General features: G+C 49.1%; 1 protein-coding gene across 1 annotated transcript in view; it reads right to left on the bottom strand.

Moving 5' to 3' along the window:
- Positions 1-848: 848 nt before the first annotated feature.
- The window catches only part of LOC130128306 (protein lin-28 homolog A-like), a 31,020-nt gene continuing 12,094 nt past the window's right edge, over positions 849-19,774 (bottom strand). Inside the window, exons 4-5 of the mRNA XM_056297945.1 lie at positions 9,881-10,059; positions 849-1,059 (exon numbers count right to left, since the gene is read on the bottom strand). Coding sequence (XP_056153920.1) covers positions 849-1,059; positions 9,881-10,059 — 390 coding nt within the window. The remainder of the gene's footprint in view (positions 1,060-9,880; positions 10,060-19,774) is intronic.

The following is a 19,774-nucleotide window of genomic DNA, read 5'->3' as shown; positions in this document are numbered from 1 at the left end:
TTGGGGGATTAAAAAGTCAACCACGGAGTAAATCCACAGTAACCGTATTGAGGCAAGGGTCTGGTTTAAAACAAGCCTTTTTCAGGGGGCTCATTTGGGCGTTTGAGAATTTTGACCACGTTGACCCAACTGGAAAAAAAGGGGAAGTTCTGGCACTTGTTTCTGGGTCCTTACACCGTCACCGAGCAGACCACTAGCAAGACTCGTCAGCAAACTGCTTTAAAACCGCCTCGGCCACACAAATCAAGGGTCTCCGTCGACATCAGAAACGAGGTCTCCTCCGCAGACGCAGACCTGCTCAGCATGCCGACTGCCGGTGTAACGTGCTGCCCAGCCGGTCCGTCGTTCTCGTTGTCCCGCGTCACAACAAAGCCCCAGAACAAAGGGACTTCTTCAGATACCTGCTGTTCGCCGGAGAAAACCTCTGGGGTTTGACACCACCCAGCAGCGGAGACGTGGCAGGACTCCTCGCGTCGTCCCAGGTCTCACACAGGCCCGGTTCTCCGAGGCGGGTGCTGTACGCGGGACCTCCACTGAGCCACAAGTTCGAGCGGTCTGGCTACCCTTCGTGTTGCCCGTGTTGTAAGACGCCGACACAAAGTCAAGGGGAACATCCCTGCGTTTTTTCGTTGCTTAATTACAAAAACTAGGACCACTTGTGTAACGCAGAAAAGCAAAATAACCGGGGGGGAGGGGGGGGGGAGAAGTCATTGGCATTTTGAAGGTGGATACGTCTCCTGGCAGTCCTTCTGATCGACATCCGAGCGATTTCTCAGAACAGGACAGCCGAGGTAGTTGGTTGCAGCGTTTTCCCTGTGAACAGCTCTTCTTCGGTGGCCCTGGAGCGTTCAGTCGGCCCCGCGCGCAGGCTGGGCCGGTCTCCGGCCCTCGGCCCTCAGCCGGGCGGCTGTTCCCTGGGCGCCCGGCGAGGACGGCTGTGCTTTGGCCGGACAGCTGGCGACCATGTGAGAGGCGCTCTGACAGAAATGGCACTTTTTAGGCTGAGGGGGCAGCTGGCATTGTTTGGCGTGGTGGTCCGGCCCTCCACAGTTGTAGCATCTGAACCACGGGAAGAAAACGCAGATCAGAACATGACAGACACTCTTTGTATCAGTTACATAAAAGCAACATAGAGTATTCAGAATGTTTTATTGACTTTCCTATAAACGATGAGGTCTTTCTTGTTTTCCAAAGACAAGAAGGTTCTCATTAACTTGCAGCACAACAATGAATTCCTGTTCTGTGCAGTGAGAGGATATAGTGACGTTGTTCCAGCAGGGGGCAGTATACTCCAAGCTTGGTCTCAACGGGGCAGGACCGTCAAACGTTTGATGACGTTGGTTTTTTGTATGTAAATAAAGTTGTTATTATTATTTATTACTTTTCTGGAGACTCGCAATAAACTGATATTTACATTCAAGTGACGGCCTCTTGTAAAAGGCTGACATCACAGCCTTTGTTTTGGATGTATGCATCCTGTGGTTCTCAACCTTTTTGGGGTCCTGGACCCCCCTGCGTATTTTTGATCTACCCTGAGGACCCCTCCACCTGATCTTGGGGGAGGAGGGTTGCAATTTGATAGAAACGGTAGAAACTGCATTTTAAATTGCATTATAGCATTTATTCACTCTTTGGGGCAAAAATAAGAGCTTTCAGTTGTAACTTAGATATAGTTAACAAAACAGAATTCTTATGCAGTAACTTTCAGATATATGTAACAAAACAGAATATGTATTCAGTAACTTTCAGATATATGTAACAAAACAGAATATGTATTCAGTAACTTTCAGATATATGTAACAAAACTGAATATGTATTCAGTAACTTTCAGATATATGTAACAAAACAGAATATTTATTCAGTAACTTTCAGATATATGTAACAACAGAACTTTTATGCAGTAACTTTTAACAATGCAAACGGGAGCGAGATCTCTTATTAAAATACAATAAATGACACTTGTGAAACAGATGTAATTAGAGAAAAAAGTCCTGTTACCCTTTATAGTTTAGGTAGATAAAGGTCTCAGTCACATTTGAGTAAAATAATCCTGTTTCTATAAATGTCATAGGATCTTTTTTTAAAGATATTTTATTTTCACGGACCCCTTGCAATTACACCACGGACCACTAGGGGTCCGCGGACCCCCGGTTGAGAAACACTGCTGTATGCCAGTTAAAGTCTGGTAAAAACACAAAAACACAACACATTGAGACGGCCTTGACAGTTTCTCGTCCATCTGTTAAGCAGGCACCGTCAGGTGGACTCGCAGTTACCTGCACACCTGCACAACTACACCCAGACTACTACAGGTACCCACTTTAATTCGAGCTTCACATGGGTGGACCTCTCGGCCTGCGAGTTCGACGCCTCCAGAGCAACGTTTCGTACTGACATACTGACTGGAGCTGGAGCTGACCCACTCGACCCAACTCCGGCGCTCAAACAAACTTTAAGGTGATCCGGGTACACGTGGACTGCGACCCAGCCTCCCTCCAGTCACGTTGTTGTAGACGTTGGAATTTGTATGATTATTATTTTTTAAATGTTTTCAGTTTCCACCTGAAGGTGATACCAGTGTTCTCTCAGAAACGGTGCGGCGTTACCGCTGGCATTCTAAATATAGCTGGACTGAGCATGCGCCGGACTGGCTGGCGCATGCTCAGTCCGGCGCCCGCAGCTAGTTTCTTCTTTCTTTCTTATTGTTGTTTTTCTATGTTGTCTCGTCCTCGGTGGGCTAGTTTTTTTTCTGAGCTTGTTATCAAGTCTCATATGTTTAGTTCTGGGTCCAGTTCGTCATCAGATGGGCTAGTAAGAGTTCAGGGAGACGCCAAGCCCAGCCCTCTATAACAGGAAGGTGTTCAGAAAGGCTACTTCCCTTCTGGAGTGCCAAGGTCGCCCCCTTCGGCCAGAGTTTGAGCTGCTACCTCCAGGTCGTCGGTTGAGGATGCCCTGTATTAGGACTAAGAGGTACGGGGCTTCCTTTGTCCCCACTGCCGTCCAGTTGTTAAACAGTAGATAGTATGCGTCTGTTGTCTGCAGTTCGCTTGTTTCCTTGGTCTGTATATTTTATATATTTTATATATTTTATGTTTGAACTACTTTGGTTCTCCTTGCCCACTGTGTCCTGTTGTCAGTTCGGCCTTGGTGCTTGTACTGGCGGTCTATCCAGGGTGTCTCCCCGCCTGCTGGCCAATGACTGCTGGGATAGGCTCCAGCATCCCCGCAACCCTGAGAGCAGGATAAGCGGTTTGGCTAATGGATGGACGGATGGATGGATGGATGGATGGACAGACATGTAGATCACACTGCAGGTCAGCTGGTTGTTTACCAGGAAAGGTAAACATGCTCATTTTGGTTTTTACAGAATCAAATTACAAATGAAGTGACGTGCACATTGGCACTGAGACCTATTTGAGTGGCTAGCTTTACCTTTGTCCATATATGTTGACAGTAATGCCAAATTAAACAGTGCCATCAATGCCAGTAGCCTAGCAGTCTAGTAGGCCAGCTAGACCTGCAGCACATGTCATCCACCCATTAGTCTGTACAGAGGAAGAGGAGAACGGGCCATGCTACAGGACAGTTAGCCAGGATGCTGAAAACAACTCCTGTAAGAGCGTCTGGCTGCCCTTTTGCTGTTTATGCCAAATAAATGGATCCCTTAGTATTGAGAATTCTGTGTAGCCCTGCTTTCTTGTGGCACCATCACTAGATCAGGAGGCAAGAAGCGACATCTAACAGCCAAATAAGATCTGATCTAATCTGATTTGATCTTCAGCCGCTTCTCCAGGGTTGTGGTGGCAGCAAGCTAAGCAGGGCCCTCCAGACGTCCCTCTCCCCAGCAACACCCTCCAGCTCCTCCTGGGGGATCCCAAGGTGTTGCCAGGCCAGATTGGACATGTAGTCCCTCCAGCAAGTTCTGGGTTTACCCCGGGGTCTCCTCCCAGTTGGACATGCCCGGAAAACCTCCAAAGGAAGGCGCCCAGGAAGCATCCCAATCAGATGCCCGAACCACCTCAACTGGCTCCTTTCATCGCGAAGGAGCAGCGGCTCTACTCCGAGCTCCCTCCAGATGTCCGAGCTCCTCCGCCTATCTCTAAGGCTAAGCCCAGACACCCTAGGAAGGAAACTAATTTCAGCCGCTTGTATCTGCGATCTCACCGTTTTGGTCACTACCCAAAGCTCATGACCATAGGTGAGGGTTGGAACGAAGATTGACTGGTAAATTGAGAGCTTTGCCTTCCAGCTCAGCTCCCTCTTCACCACAACAGTCCGGTACATGGTCCACAAATAAGATGTGATTAAAAAAAAAAACATGTGTTTGGACTGTGGGAGGAAACCCCCCACGCAGACACGGGGAGAACATTCAAACTCCACACAGAGGACGACACGGGACGATCCCCCAGGTTGGACTACCCCGGGGCTCGAACCCAGGATCTTCTTGCTGGGAGGTGACCGCACTAACCACTGCACCACTGTGCCAAAAACTCATGTGTGATGACAAAGTGTGTAGTACAGATGTGATCATGCGTGTTTGGCTCCCAGCACAGCCTTCTTGATCAGCACCAAGCTGTTAAACCTCCTGCATCTTGTCTAACTACACTGTCGGTTTGACTGGGGGTGCTTTTACTCTTTGCAGAAAGGGAAGGGGAGGAGGCAGCCTTGTTGCCAGTGTCACCTTGATATTGACTCTACATCTCCGTACACAACCAGAACAGGCCATCTGACCTCTCTATCGTGCTGTACCTACTGTTTACCTGTGTTGCTGTACACTCAGTAGGCAATTATCTACACAGAAGTGATGCTATAGGGGCGTCCAGGTGGCGTGGTGGTCTGCATGGGCTAGCGGTTAGCTTAGCTTGCCCCGCTTCTGCGTCCTTTCAGACCGCCCTCGGTGTGCCCTCTTAGGGCACAGCTCCAGGCAGGGCCTTGGTCCCTGAGCCCACAGGACGCAGCAGACCAAGCTCTCCCAGCCATCAAACGAAGACAAACTTAGATGCAGATGTGGACAAAGACCCTGCATGGACGGTACTGGGTGAGGCCGCTGCAAACACGAATGGGCCGCCATTGTCCCACACCGAAAGTGGAATACAGTTGTTACTTAAGTGGAACCATGGGAATTACAATATAAACCTATAGTATAACACTCACAACTATTATATGACTAGTATACATTTGTCTTAACCTGATTTAATGGGCCTTCATGGCACGGTATTCATCTCCATCGGTGCTGCAGAGTGCATGGAGACGGGATGGACATCCCATGGTGCATGTCTCCCTGTGCAAGGTACTTCTAACTTACAAGGCTGATTTATATTCTTATCCAAAGTGAGGTGCATAGAGAGGAGAACCGAAACAGAGAAGCCTTTAAATTTGGTCATACCGGGTGCGTTAATGTAGACACTGATGCAGCCATCACTAGCCCATGCAGACCTGGCAGTTCCAATAACACCGAGGGCGGTCTGTCGGCAGCCTCGCCTGGCATTGACTTTGTTTTTAGTGTCATCATGTGGAGTGCGGGGAGGTGTGTCGAAGGCGTCTGGCTGGGAGAGCTGGCGTTGGATCGGCTGGGAGAGCCTGGTCTGCTGCATCCTGTGGGCCCAGGGACCACGGCCCTGACCAGAGCTGTGCCCGAAGAGGAAACACCGAGGGCGGTCTGACAGGATGCAGAAGCGGGCAGACTAAGCTAACTGCTAGCCCATGCAGACTGGCTGTTCCGACAGTCGGTATTCGTTCTCCTGGACAGTGTTTTTTTTTTTTAGTTTAGATATGTGTGTTAGTTTGGATATGTGTGTTAGTTTGGATATATGTGTTGGTTTGGATATATGTGTTGGTTTGGGTATATGTGTTAGTTTGGATATATGTGTTAGTTTGGATATATGTGTTAGTTTGGATATATGTGTTAGTTTGGATGTGTGTGTTAGTTTGGATATATGTGTTGGTTTGGATATATGTGTTAGTTTGGATATATGTGTTGGTTTGGATATATGTGTTAGTTTGGATATATGTGTTGGTTTGGATATGTGCGTTAGTTTGGATATGTGTGTTAGTTTGGATATACGTGTTCTTGTAGTTTCCATAGTTTTTGGATATGTGTTTTTGTCTTTGTGTTGCACTGCTGTGGTCTGGGGGCAACGATGTTTCTCATGTGCTCAAGTGCATGAAATGAGATGACAAATAAAGGATTTCTGATTCTGAACTATTTTGTGATACAACTATTTCCAGCAGCTGGCTGGTAAAACGTGTGCTCACCCAAATCAAAACTTTATTCCACTTTCAAAACACAACGTCTTAGTGGAAGAACTGGGATTGAACACAGATCAAGCCTTTGATCACTTCAAAGCTAACCACCACTTCCTGCTCCCCCCCCCCCCCATTCTTCCATGGAAGGGTTGGTATTGATCTGTGTGGCCATGAGGGTGGGAGAGAGAGCTCTTTGTTGCAATACTACAGTGACCTTTGAACTCTGACCCTAGCTCTTTCGGGCTGCCCCCGTCACTCTCCCTCCCTCCCTGCCCATCACTACCAATACCGCCACCACCTCATTTACACATCACACCCCATTGCTGCCATGGCAGGGCTGACCTCTGACCTCTGTCAGGCATCTACATCTGCTATCAATTAGACGGATGGGCTCCATTCCACCCCTGAATACGGCATTTATGTTTGGGAGCCAGCGAGGAAAGAGGAAAGGAACATCTGAACACAATCAGATCTGGTTCAGTATTTGCCGACAGGAAGTCGTGCAATTTATTTTAACACTGCAGACTGAGATATTAGTGTGGTCACATTGAGCACCATGCTTTCATGTCACTTGCCTCAATTAACTATAGTAGCACAGAAATCTACCAAAGAAGAGTCAAATAGGATCAAAATGAATAGAAATAAGGTCAGAATGAATGCCAGCAGCTTTCATCTGTAGATCGTCCGCTTGGTGTAGTTGTCCTGTGATAAAGTCTTGTATGGTTCATTTGAAGGCGGTGCAGAAGAGGTGGGGGGGTTGAAGCTGTTGGGTCCACGTCTGCAGAGACCAAACTACCTACTGATGCAGGTCAGCCCACCACCCTGCAAACCCGACAAAAGGTCCTCAGTCAGCAAAGTCTTTAGTTTGTGTCTCTCTCCGCTATTCTCAGATGACGGTGGTTACTTCAGAGAGAGCATCACAGCTGGCCTAACTCTTAAATAACACTTCACGAGTATTAACGCATTAACTAAGATGAATGATAAGTGGGAAGATGGCGGCGCGAACTCGCGTTTGCGGCGGCCTCACCCAGTGCAGCGTCTTTGTCCACGTCTGCGTCTAAGTTTGTGTCTTCGTGTGAAGGTTTTTTATTTTGTTTGTCGATTTTTTTCTTTAATGGCTCGGAGAGCTGGCGTTGGCTCGGCTGAGAGAGCTTCTGGCCCTGCCTGGAGCTTACGGCCCTGCCTGAAGCTGTACGGCCTTGCCTGGAGCTTTATGGCCCTGCCTGGAGCTGTATGGCCCTGCCTGGAGCTTACGGCCCTGCCTGAAGCTGTACGGCCTTGCCTGGAGCTTTATGGCCCTGCCTGGAGCTGTATGGCCCTGCCTGGAGCTTACGGCCCTGCCTGGAGCTGTACGGCCTTGCCTGGAGCTTACGGCCCTGCCTGGAGCTTACGGCCCTGCCTGGAGCTGTACGGCCTTGCCTGGAGCTTATGGCCCTGCCTGGAGCTGTACGGCCTTGCCTGGAGCTTATGGCCCTGCCTGGAGCTTACGGCCCTGCCTGGAGCTGTACGGCCTTGCCTGGAGCTTATGGCCCTGCCTGGATCTGTACGGCCCTGCCTGGAGCTTACGGCCCTGCCTGGAGCTTACGGCCCTGCCTGGAGCTGTATGGCCCTGCCTGGAGCTTACGGCCCTGCCTGGAGCTGTATGGCCCTGCCTGGAGCCGTGTGGCCCTGCCTGGAGCTGTGTGGCCCTGCCTGGAGCTGTACGGCCCTGCCTGGAGCTTACGGCCCTGCCTGGAGCTTACGGCCCTGCCTGGAGCTGTATGGCCCTGCCTGGGGCTGTATGGCCCTGCCTGGAGCTGTATGGCCCTGCCTGGAGCTGTATGGCCCTGCCTGGAGCTGTGTGGCCCTGCCTGGAGCTTACGGCCCTGCCTGGAGCTTACGGCCCTGCCTGGAGCTTATGGCCCTGCCTGGAGTTGTGTGGCCCTGCCTGGAGCTTACGGCCCTGCCTGGAGCTTACGGCCGTGCCTGGAGCTTACGGCCCTGCCTGGAGCTTACGGCCCTGCCTGGAGCTGTATGGCCCTGCCTGGAGCTTACGGCCCTGCCTGGAGCTTATGGCCCTGCCTGGAGCTGTATGGCCCTGCCTGGAGCTTATGGCCCTGCCTGGAGCTGTGTGGCCCTGCCTGGAGCTTACGGCCCTGCCTGGAGCTTACGGCCCTGCCTGGAGCTGTATGGCCCTGCCTGGAGCTTACGGCCCTGCCTGGAGCTGTATGGCCCTGCCTGGAGCTTACGGCCCTGCCTGGAGCTTACGGCCCTGCATGGAGCTGTATGGCCCTGCCTGGAGCTTACGGCCCTGCCTGGAGCTTACAGCCCTGCCTGGAGCTTACGGCCCTGCATGGAGCTGTATGGCCCTGCCTGGAGCTTAAGGCCCTGCCTGGAGCTTACGGCCCTGCCTGGAGCTGTACGGCCTTGCCTGGAGCTTTATGGCCCTGCCTGGAGCTGTATGGCCCTGCCTGGAGCTGTATGGCCCTGCCTGGAGCTTACGGCCCTGCCTGGAGCTTACGGCCCTGCCTGGAGCTTTATGGCCCTGCCTGGAGCTTACGGCCCTGCCTCGAGCTTACGGCCCTGCCTGGAAGTGTATGGCCTTGCCTGGAGCTTACGGCCCTGCCTGGAGCTTACGGCCCTGCCTGGAGCTGTATGGCCCTGCCTGGAGCTGTATGGCCCTGCCTGGAGCTTACGGCCCTGCCTGGAGCTTACGGCCCTGCCTGGAGCTTACGGCCCTGCCTGGAGCTGTATGGCCCTGCCTAGAGCTTACGGCCCTGCCTAGAGCTTACGGCCCTGCCTAGAGCTTACGGCCCTGCCTGGAGCTGTATGGCCCTGCCTGGAGCTGTATGGCCCTGCCTGGAGCTTACGGCCCTGCCTGGAGCTTACGGCCCTGCCTGGAGCTTACGGCCCTGCCTGGAGCTGTATGGCCCTGCCTGGAGCTGTATGGCCCTGCCTGGAGCTTACGGCCTTGCCTGGAGCTTACGGCCCTGCCTGGAGCTGTACCCTGGAGGAAACACCGAGGCGGTCTGGCGGCGGCCTCGCCTAGCGTCGACTGAGCAGCGTTTTTGTCTGCGACTGTGTCGTCGTGTGGCGTGCGGGGGAGGTGTGTCGAAGGTGTCTGGCTGGGAGAGCTGGCGTTGGATCGGCTGAGGCAGCCTGGTCTGCTTCATCCAATGGGCCCAGGGACCACGGCCCTGACTGGTACTGCGCCTGAAGAGGAAACACTGAGAGCGGTCTGACAGGATGCAGAAGCGGGGCAGGCTAAGCTAACTGCTAGCTCATGCAGACCGGCAGTTCCCACAGTCATCCTGGCTGGAGTTTGTTCTCTGGACAGTGGAGTTTTTTGGACTGTGTTGGACTGAGTGGACTTTCTTGTTAACTTTTTGTGTGGGGTTGTTTTGCTTCGGTGTCTCTGTTTTTGTATGTTTTTGGTGGTCATTTTTGGTTAATTGTGGCTGTGTGTTTTTTTGTGTTGCACTGCTGTGGGCTGGGGGAAAATAAATTTTGTTCCTTTGTGTATGCAAGTGCATGTAAGAAATGACAATAAATTGCTCCTGATTCCTGATAACGATCAGGCCTGTCAAGCTGTAATTTCCTTTTGACTACTGCAGCTCTTGAATCCTAAGTATAGATATGGCATTTACAGACTCACTTGTCTCCCCTGGAGCGTCGTTTCTGGGCACCCTTGGGTCTCCTCTCGCTGCCCACACACGGGACTCCGTTCGGCCCAGTAACCCGGAGAGACTCCAGACCTTTGGATGATTTCTTAAAGGTGAACTCCACCGCCTCGCCCTCTTTGAGACTGCGGAAGCCCTCCATGTGCAGCTTGCTCTGTCGGTGTTGAGAGACAGCAAGGCTCAGGGATTCAGATGCTTGGCATAGCAGGTAGCAGATGTACACTTGATACCCTCTCACTTTAACCACTTCTGCCATTTTATGATTGTTAAACAAATATTTTGCCTTAATGCTTTTGGCTTGCATTTCCAGATTTTGCCACAGTGTAAATGCTTTGACAATTCATGTACAAAAAACTGTCGACATGACCAACTACCATTTCTGTGCAGCAAACTACTGCAAACGGGGATTTCAAGGCTAGAAATCAGAATCAGAATACTTTATAGTATAGTATAGTATAGTATAGTATAGTATAGTATAGTATAGTGTAGTGTAGTGTAGTGTAGTGTAGTATATTGTTGTATAGGGTAGTGTATAGTGTAGTATAGTATAGTGTGGTGTAGTGTATAGTGTAGTGTAGTGTAGTATAGTATAGTATAGTTTAGTGTAGTGTAGTGTAGTATAGTGTAGTGCAGTGTATAGTGTAGTGCAGTATAGTATATTGTAGTATAGTGTAGTGTAGTATGGTATATTGTAGTATAGTATAGTGTAGTATAGTATAGTATAGTGTAGTGTAGTATAGTGTAGTGTAGTGTAGTGTATAGTGTAGTGTAGTATAGTATAGTGTATTGTAGTACAGTGCAGTGTAGTATAGTATAGTGTGGTTAGTGTAGTATAGTGTAGTGTAGTATAGTGTAGTGTATAGTGTAGTGTAGTATAGTATGGTATATTGTAGTATATTGTAGTATAGTATAGTGTAGTGTAGCATAGTGTAGTGTAGTGTAGTGTAGTGTAGTAGTATAGTGTAGTATAGTATAGAATAAACAGGTGTAGTATAGTATAATCGGGTGGGTCGATTGGACTCATTAGCCTTGGTTGGTAGCCAGTCTAGTGGAAGGACAACTCTGATTTCAAACCCGGGTAGATGAAGCTCATTAGCCTCACCAGGCAGTTCATCTAGGAGAAGGAAAACTCTGATTTAACCCTCCGCTGCCTCACGGGTATACTCGTATACGGGAAAGGCTTTGGGAAGAAACCCTGTGGAAAAATCTGCATCCATCTCCATTGCCAGTCGTCTTGCTAGTCTTACCACTGGTAGTAGGTGGTCTTGGACAAGAGAGTGGGGTTGATGATGTGCAACTTTTCCTCACTTTAATCATTGTGCAAGTCATCAGTCATCCATCACTGGATGACTAGATGGTCCTTGTCACTGCGACGGACGATAGACAATAGTATAGTATAGTACAGTACAGTATAGTATAGTGTAGTGTAGTGTAGTGTAGTACAGCATAGTATAGTGTAGTATAGTATAGTATAGTACAGTACAGTATAGTATAGTGTAGTGTAGTGTAGTACAGCATAGTATAGTGTAGTATAGTATAGTAAAGCAACAGCACAATTCAAATAATTTGCATAGATTTTCATGCATTAAAAGAAACATCCTGTCACACTAAACTCTCTCAGGGTGCCTCACCCCTCATAAGATCACTTTTATTGACAGCCCTGTTAAAACATCACTGCTCTCCTAACCCCCCCCCCCCCCCCCCGCCGCAGTGTGTGTGTGTGTGTGTGTAAATCAATGCCCCCCTTCCCCCGGGCAAGCCCCAACATTCCACACACCAACCCCCCTCCTCTTTCCTCTTCACCACCACCACCAGTCTCCGAAATGAGACCCAACCGGTCGGGTCTCAGCCTGACCACTACACCAGAGGATCTGAGGAAAACCAGAGGGAGGGGTTCATTACTCGAAGAGCGTCACACAAAAACCATAGGTGGATATTTTCCATGGTATAGTCATGCATCTACCATGACGAGAAAATAAATAAATAAATAAATAAATAAATATATAAATCTATAGCCTTCTGAACTCTTTTGTGTCCTCTGTTGGAAATTGTGACTACAATGTCGTGCACAGAGTTTGTTGTTAACACAACCCAATTTGCTTCTCTTCTCCACAGAAGACCATGAACTTGCCAACTGTGGTTCTGTGTTGCATCACTACAGAAGGCCTGTGAGGTCAGTGAGGCCGTGGGAGGCACAAACAGACACCGGCAGGGTTTTAAGTTGGAGTGCATGCTGTTTCCACCCGTTCAAGGACTCGTGTGTTTGAAACACCGTACAGTACACCACAGAAGGTTGCACCAGTTCATCCGGACACACTGACAGATACGTTTCATCACTCATCTAAGTGACCTCCTCAGTCTAACCGACTGCAGGTGTCCCCACCCTTATAGACAATACAGTACAACACAGTGCCTAACAACCGAAACCAACAAACAAGTTTCATATGCAAATATGGGTGGGACCATTGATCATGAAACTGGTCGTTGGTTTCGGTCATCATGCATCTGTCGCCATCTTACAATGCCGTGACTGCAACAATCCCCAATCGTTTGGCACTGTGTTGTTTATAAGGGTGGGACACCTGCAGTCAGCTGAGACTGAAGAGGTCACTTTTCTACTACATGGTACTGGCTCAGCTCGACTCTACCCGCTGGTCATTTGTGGGCGTGTTGACTAGTGTTTCCTCCCTTGTCTACCAGCGCCCCACACCAGGGGGTTTATTTTCAAAGAAGCCAACAAGACCAACTGTAAATGTGTGCTTCACATGAGCAGCACTACTGTAACTGAGAGATTCACCGACAACACATCATGTTTTACATGGATTATGAAGTACAACACAAGTTTCATGAGACTCGCTCTGGCATTTCCTGGTTATAAACAGCTGCTCGATTTCTGTCTGACCAATCAGTGGTCAGACTTTATCTATATTTAAATGAATAGAAATAAATTTTAGTTATATTTTTGTTTATATTTATTTTTTTATATTTAAATTTATATATTACTATTTCTTTATTTGTTTATTTTATAAGATTTTATTCATATTTAAATAAATATAAAATATGCACATATTTATATTTAGATCTTATTTATCTATCTATTTATTTATTTATTTATTGTGGTATTTTCATGTCACCTTTTAGTATCGGCTCAGCTCACTTAGAACCTTGATGGAGGTGGTACCAAAAAAAAGTACCTGGTGCCAGGTACTATCCCTAACTTTTGCCCAATGGAAATTCAAAAACAGTGAGTAGAGTTGAGTTGGGTCGAGCCGGTGCCATGCAGTGGAAAGGGGCATTAGATGAGTGATGAAACGTATCTGTCAATACACGTTGTGTCCAGATGAACTGACTCAACCTTCTTTGAGTTTCTTACCTGGGTTACTGCGCAGCATCAAGACCGTACAGTCCATCTACTGTAGGACTGCGCTGGCATTCTCCGTTGCGTCTCACAAGGCTTGAAATTTGAATAGGGTTTACTTCATCCGTCCCCCACAGGGGAAATCCTCCCCCCAGCCCTCTGCTTTAGGTGCAGGGTCAGAGGCCCCATAGAGCAGATAATAGATCTGTTTCTTACTCGAGGATACTTCGACTATGACAGGTATGCATACGGGGACCCTGTAGTTACAGAAGCTCATTAACTGCCAGGTTACCGTTACCCATCTTCACTCGTATTTGGGGCCAACGTAGTAATTGAGGGAAAGGAATCCAAATCCTAAATGCCCATAAACCATCACATTCCCCCAACAGATTTACCATTCTGACCCCTGAGATGCTTGACTTTATATCCATCCATCCATATATCCATCCATCCAGCCATTATCCAAGCCGCTTATCCTGCTCTCAGGGTCGCGGGGATGCTGGAGCCTATCCCAGCAGTCACTGGGCAGCAGGCGGGGAGACACCTTGGACAGGCCGCCAGACCATCACAGGGCCTATAATTCCAATTATTTCAGTTATTCCAATTATTAATGATAAGTCCATCACAGGCACATAACTGAAACAGATTGATAGTTGACAGCTATTCCCTGGACTGTCGGAAACACAGTCCATGAGAGAGGGTATACCCTCTCTCTGTTTACCTCTGATGACTCATCACGTCTCAGCCACCCCTGCTTATCAGCTTAACCTCGGCAAGAACTGACTTCCTGCTCTCGTACACAACCACTCGCTGCACATGTATACTTGCAGTTATGTTGGCCGCAGATTTTCTCATGAACAGGAATCCAGTCACACGTGATCAATCTACTGCTGAGAAAGAGATGCCAAGGGAGAGGTCGGGGGGGTCCCCAGACTTTAAACATTAACTAGTAACTTCCCACTTCCCTCGTGATAATTAGAAATTGGAATCCAGTGAGAACCAAATTTCCCAGGATGAAGATGTTTTGTTCCGCTGAACCCTCCGATGCGCGTGAGAGTCCTTCTGCTGCTTCTTTCCCTGATGATTTACGGCAAACGCAGGGCAGGGAAACTCGAGAAGGGGGTCTCCTGCCCTGACATGAGAGAGCTGGGACGAAGATTCAGGACTGGGTGGGCTCCATGTGAGATTCAGGTCCCCCGATGGTTTAATGGCTCACTAACAGGAAGCAGGGCTGGGTGGACAGGGGAATGAGCCTTGCTGTCTCTGCTGAGGCCGACCCACCTTTAAACCGAAATTGTCGAGCGTAACCCCCGTCTGCGGCTCCTCAGCTCCACAGCGAGTATGTCTCTCGGGGGCGAGGCTCACACAGCGGCCCGTCTTGTCACAGTTGCTTTATCTCTGAAATGGGCTAATCTTCTGGTAAGTTCAACACAAAACTCCCACAACCACTCCACAACTACCGTTCACTGCTCACTTGAGAACCTGTTTGCTTTTCAAGGTTTGCCAACCGCCTTTTCTCCTAAGCGAGGTTGTCGCTTCCTGTTGGGTTGTGTTAAAGCAAGCCTTGCTGTTGTTGTGTAGAAATACTTTGATTTAGAACTTACAGCAGCTTGTGAACTTTTCATTACACCTTCAAGATACCATCAGACACGCAGAGAAGCTGATCCAAGAGACGCGTTCCCAAGTCCTTTTTCTGTCTTAGTGCACTGTGGCTTAAACCATCTAACTCCTCTGGTGGGAGTTAAACCATCTAACTCCTCTGGTGGGAGTTAAACCATCTAACTCCCCTGGCGGGAGTTAAACCATCTAACTCCTCTGGTGGGAGTTAAACCATCTAACTCCTCTGGTGGGAGTTAAACCACCTAACTCCTCTGGTGGGAGTTAAACCACCTAACTCCTCTGGTGGGAGTTAAACCATTTAACTCCCCTGGTGGGAGTTAAACCATCTAACTCCTCTGGCGGGAGTTAAACCATCTAACTCCTCTGCTGGGAGTTAAACCATCTAACTCCCCTGGCGGGAGTTAAACCATCTAACTCCTCTGCTGGGAGTTAAACCATCTAACTCCCCTGGTGGGAGTTAAACCATCTAACTCCTCAGGTGGGAGTTAAACCACCTAACTCCCCTGGTGGGAGTTAAACCATCTAACTCCTCTGGTGGGAGTTAAACCATCAAACTCCTCTGGTGGGAGTTAAACCACCTAACTCCCCTGGTGGGAGTTAAACCATCCAACTCCTCTGGTGGGAGTTAAACCAACTAACTCCCCTGGTGGGAGTTAAACCATCTAACTCCTCTGGTGGGAGTTAAACCATCTAACTCCTCTGGTGGAGATTAAACCATCTAACTCTTCTGGTGGGAGTTAAACCATCTAACTCTTCTGGTGGGAGTTAAACCATCTAACTCCTCTGGTGGGAGTTAAAAGGTGAACGTGGACAGGTCACTTGATGCTCTCGGAGTGAGAGGATCATTTCTGCCACCCTCCTGCCAAGAGGGTTCATTATTTCTTCTTCTTTTTTTTTCTTTTGGATTTTTTTCCCCTTTTCTCCCCAGTTGTACCCGGCCAATTACCCCACTCTCCCGAACCGTTCCGGTCGCTGCTCCACCCCCTCTGCTGATCTGGGGGGGGGGGGTGCTGCAGACTACCACATGCCTCCTCCCATACATGTGGAGTCACCAGCCGCTTCTTTTCACCTGACAGTGAGGAGTTTCACCAGGGGGACGTAGCGCATGGGAGGATCACGCTATTCCCCCCAGTCCCCCCCCCAAACAGGCGCCCCGACCGACGAGAGGAGGTGCTAGTGCAGCGACCAGGATACGTACATTCAGCTTCCCAACTGTCACCACAGATACTCCTTCTGTACTTACCATTGAAAATCAACCAGGACTTAGAAAAGGCATTTTCTACATTTATTGGACAAGCCAAAAAAACCTGGACAAAGACTTCAAATATTACCTCACCTACAGATATGGATGGCCTTTCTATGGCTTATTTGGTATTTTACAACTGGGGTTGTGATGCACGCCACTTCTGGCTATGGTTACATAACATCTTAAGATGGAGCCTTGTATTGATTCCTGGGTTTGCTCTACTCCCCATGGGGAGTCTGATCACTTGTGATACAAATAATAAAAATTCAGAAGTGAAGCGCAGTCTTGTTATAGAAACACCAGTGTCAGAGTCTGGCATGATAAAACTAAATAACTAAATATCTGAGAAGGAAAAATGTGAAATCCTTGCTGTCTTCTATCACCCAAAATCCTGACTTCCCTGCATGCACTGGCTCATCTGTGTTCTCTTCTTGGCGGGACAAGGGGATTAATGGACTTGATGAGTTATTTACAGATAATACTCAAGGCTGGATTATGGACCGGGCATGACGGGCGAGTGCCCTGGGGCCCCGGACCATGAGAGGCCCCAAAAGGTCAGCGATATTGTGTTCACGTATAGTAGGGATCCCAAATCATACCCTACAAGGGACGTTTGCTCCAACCCTGCGTTGCGATGCAGGGCCCCAAGCTACAGTCTCTACTGATGCAGGGCCCCCAATCTACAGTCTCTACTGATGCAGGGCCCAAGCTACAGTCTCTACTGATGCAGGGCCCCAAGCTACAAAGTCTCTACTGATGCAGGGCCCAAGCTAGAGTCTCTATTGATGCAGGGCCCCAAGCTACAAAGTCTCTACTGATGCAGGGCCCCAAGCTACAAAGTCTCTACTGATGCAGGGCCCAAGCTACAATCTCTACAGATGCAGGGCCCAAGCTACAGTGTCTACTGATGCAGGGCCCCAAGCTACAGTCTTTACTGATGCAGGCCCAAGCTACAGTGTCTATTGATGCAGGGCCCCAAGCTACAAAGTCTCTACTGATGCAGGGCCCAAGCTACAAAGTCTCTACTGATGCAGGGCCCAAGCTACAGTCTCTACTGATGAAGGGCCCAAGCTACAGTTTCTACTGATGTAGGGCCCCAAGCTACAAAGTCTCTACTGATGCAGGGCCCAAGCTACAGTCTCTACTGATGCAGGGCCCCAAGCTACAGCCTCTACTGATGCAGGGCCCCAAGCTACAGTCTCTACTGATGCAGGGCCCCAAGCTACAGTCTCTACTGATGCAGGGCCCCAAGCTACAGCCTCTACTGATACAGGGCCCCAAGCTACAAAGTCTCTACTGATGCAGGGCCCAAGCTACAGTCTCTACTGATGAAGGGCCCAAGCTAAAGTTTCTACTGATGCAGGGCCCAAGCTACAGTCTCTACTGATGCAGGGCCCCAAGCTACAAAGTCTCTACTGATGCAGGGCCCAAGCTACAGTCTCTACTGATGCAGGGCCCCAAGCTACAGCCTCTACTGATGCAGGGCCCCAAGCTACAGTCTCTACTGATGCAGGGCCCCAAGCTACAGTCTCTACTGATGCAGGGCCCCAAGCTACAGCCTCTACTGATACAGGGCCCCAAGCTACAAAGTCTCTACTGATGCAGGGCCCAAGCTACAGTCTCTACTGATGAAGGGCCCAAGCTAAAGTTTCTACTGATGCAGGGCCCAAGCTACAGTCTCTACTGATGCAGGGCCCCAAGCTACAAAGTCTCTACTGATGCAGGGCCTAAGCTACAATCTCTACGGATGCAGGGCCCAAGCTACAGTGTCTACTGATGCAGGGCCCCAAGCTACAGTCTTTACTGATGCAGGGCCCCAAGCTACAGCCTCTACTGATACAGGGCCCCAAGCTACAAAGTCTCTACTGATGCAGGGCCCAAGCTACAGTCTCTACTGATGAAGGGCCCAAGCTAAAGTTTCTACTGATGCAGGGCCCAAGCTACAGTCTCTACTGATGCAGGGCCCCAAGCTACAAAGTCTCTACTGATGCAGGGCCTAAGCTACAATCTCTACGGATGCAGGGCCCAAGCTACAGTGTCTACTGATGCAGGGCCCCAAGCTACAGTCTTTACTGATGCAGGCCCAAGCTACAGTGTCTATTGATGCAGGGCCCCAAGCTACAAAGTCTCTACTGATGCAGGGCCCAAGCTACAGTCTCTACTGATGCAGGGCCCCAAGCTACAAAGTCTCTACTGATGCAGGGCCCAAGCTACAATCTCTACGGATGCAGGGCCCAAGCTACAGTGTCTACTGATGCAGGGCCCCAAGCTACAGTCTTTACTGATGCAGGGCCCCAAGCTACAGTCTTTACTGATGCAGGCCCAAGCTACAGTGTCTATTGATGCAGGGCCCCAAGCTACAAAGTCTCTACTGATGCAGGGCCCAAGCTACAAAGTCTCTACTGATGCAGGGCCCCAAGCTACAAAGTCTCTACTGATGCAGGGCCCAAGCTACAGTCTCTACTGATGAAGGGCCCAAGCTACAGTTTCTACTGATGCAGGGCCCCAAGCTACAAAGTCTCTACTGATGCAGGGCCCAAGCTACAGTCTCTACTGATGCGGGGCCCCAAGCTACAGTCTCTACTGATGCAGGGCCCCAAGCTACAGTCTCTACTGATGCAGGGCCCAAGCTACAGTCTCTACTGATGAAGGGCCCAAGCTACAGTTTCTACTGATGCGGGGCCCCAATCTACAGTCTCTACTGATGCAGGGCCCAAGCTACAGTCTCTACTGATGCAGGGCCCCAAGCTACAGCCTCTACTGATGCAGGGCCCCAAGCTACAAAGTCTCTACTGATGCAGGGCCCCAAGCTACAAAGTCTCTACTGATGCAGGGCCCCAAGCTACAGTCTCTACTGATGCAGGCCCCCTGGTGGATTAATACGGCCATGATAATTCTCTACTGTCCTTCCTGCAGTAACAAGAGACATTTGATATACCCAGTGAACATTTCTTTGGCTAGCTGCAAATCAGGCATTTTATATCATCTCAGGTGACCTCCTTTTCTGTTAACCCCCCTTGTAGTGACGTAGAGAGATTTATCTTGGCGCGCCAAAATGGAAAACCTTTTATATCATCATTTTATTCATTTCTCAGTTCCTCTGGTATGTAGGACTTTCCAAATATTTCTTGTAAACGGGAAAGAGATGTAGGTACTGAATATATTGAAGAGGATTGGCAGACGGCTATAGACTTGCTTAGATCCAGGTCTACAAGTGACAGACGGAGGGAGACTCGGTACAAGAGTCTCCTCATTAGGGGTGTAATGGTGCACAAAAATCACGGTGCGGCTTGTATATCGGTTATGTAGTCACGATTCGGTACGTTTTCGGTACACCGGGATGGGGGAGGGGGGACAAAACATAAAATTGCATATTTTTTTTATCATACAGTGGTTTACTGAACAAACTATGACTCGTTCTTTCTTAAATATAAATAAAAAAATAATTATGTCACCACTGCCGCAACCTACTATTAAAAATGTGACATTTACTTAAAAGTAAGTCAAAGTAAGTATTCTCGCAAATATAAAAAGATATCATAAAATAAACACCCATTAAGGTGCAGCATTTAGAAGATTAGCTGTACCTTCATTCACGTTAAGATTCTTAAAGCTCTAATTTATCTGCATTGGCCATAACCACGA

The sequence above is a fragment of the Lampris incognitus genome, chromosome 18 (genome assembly GCF_029633865.1).
Source record: "Lampris incognitus isolate fLamInc1 chromosome 18, fLamInc1.hap2, whole genome shotgun sequence".
NCBI classification, from domain to species: domain Eukaryota; kingdom Metazoa; phylum Chordata; class Actinopteri; order Lampriformes; family Lampridae; genus Lampris; species Lampris incognitus.
This window is presented reverse-complemented; position numbering and strand designations above follow the sequence as displayed.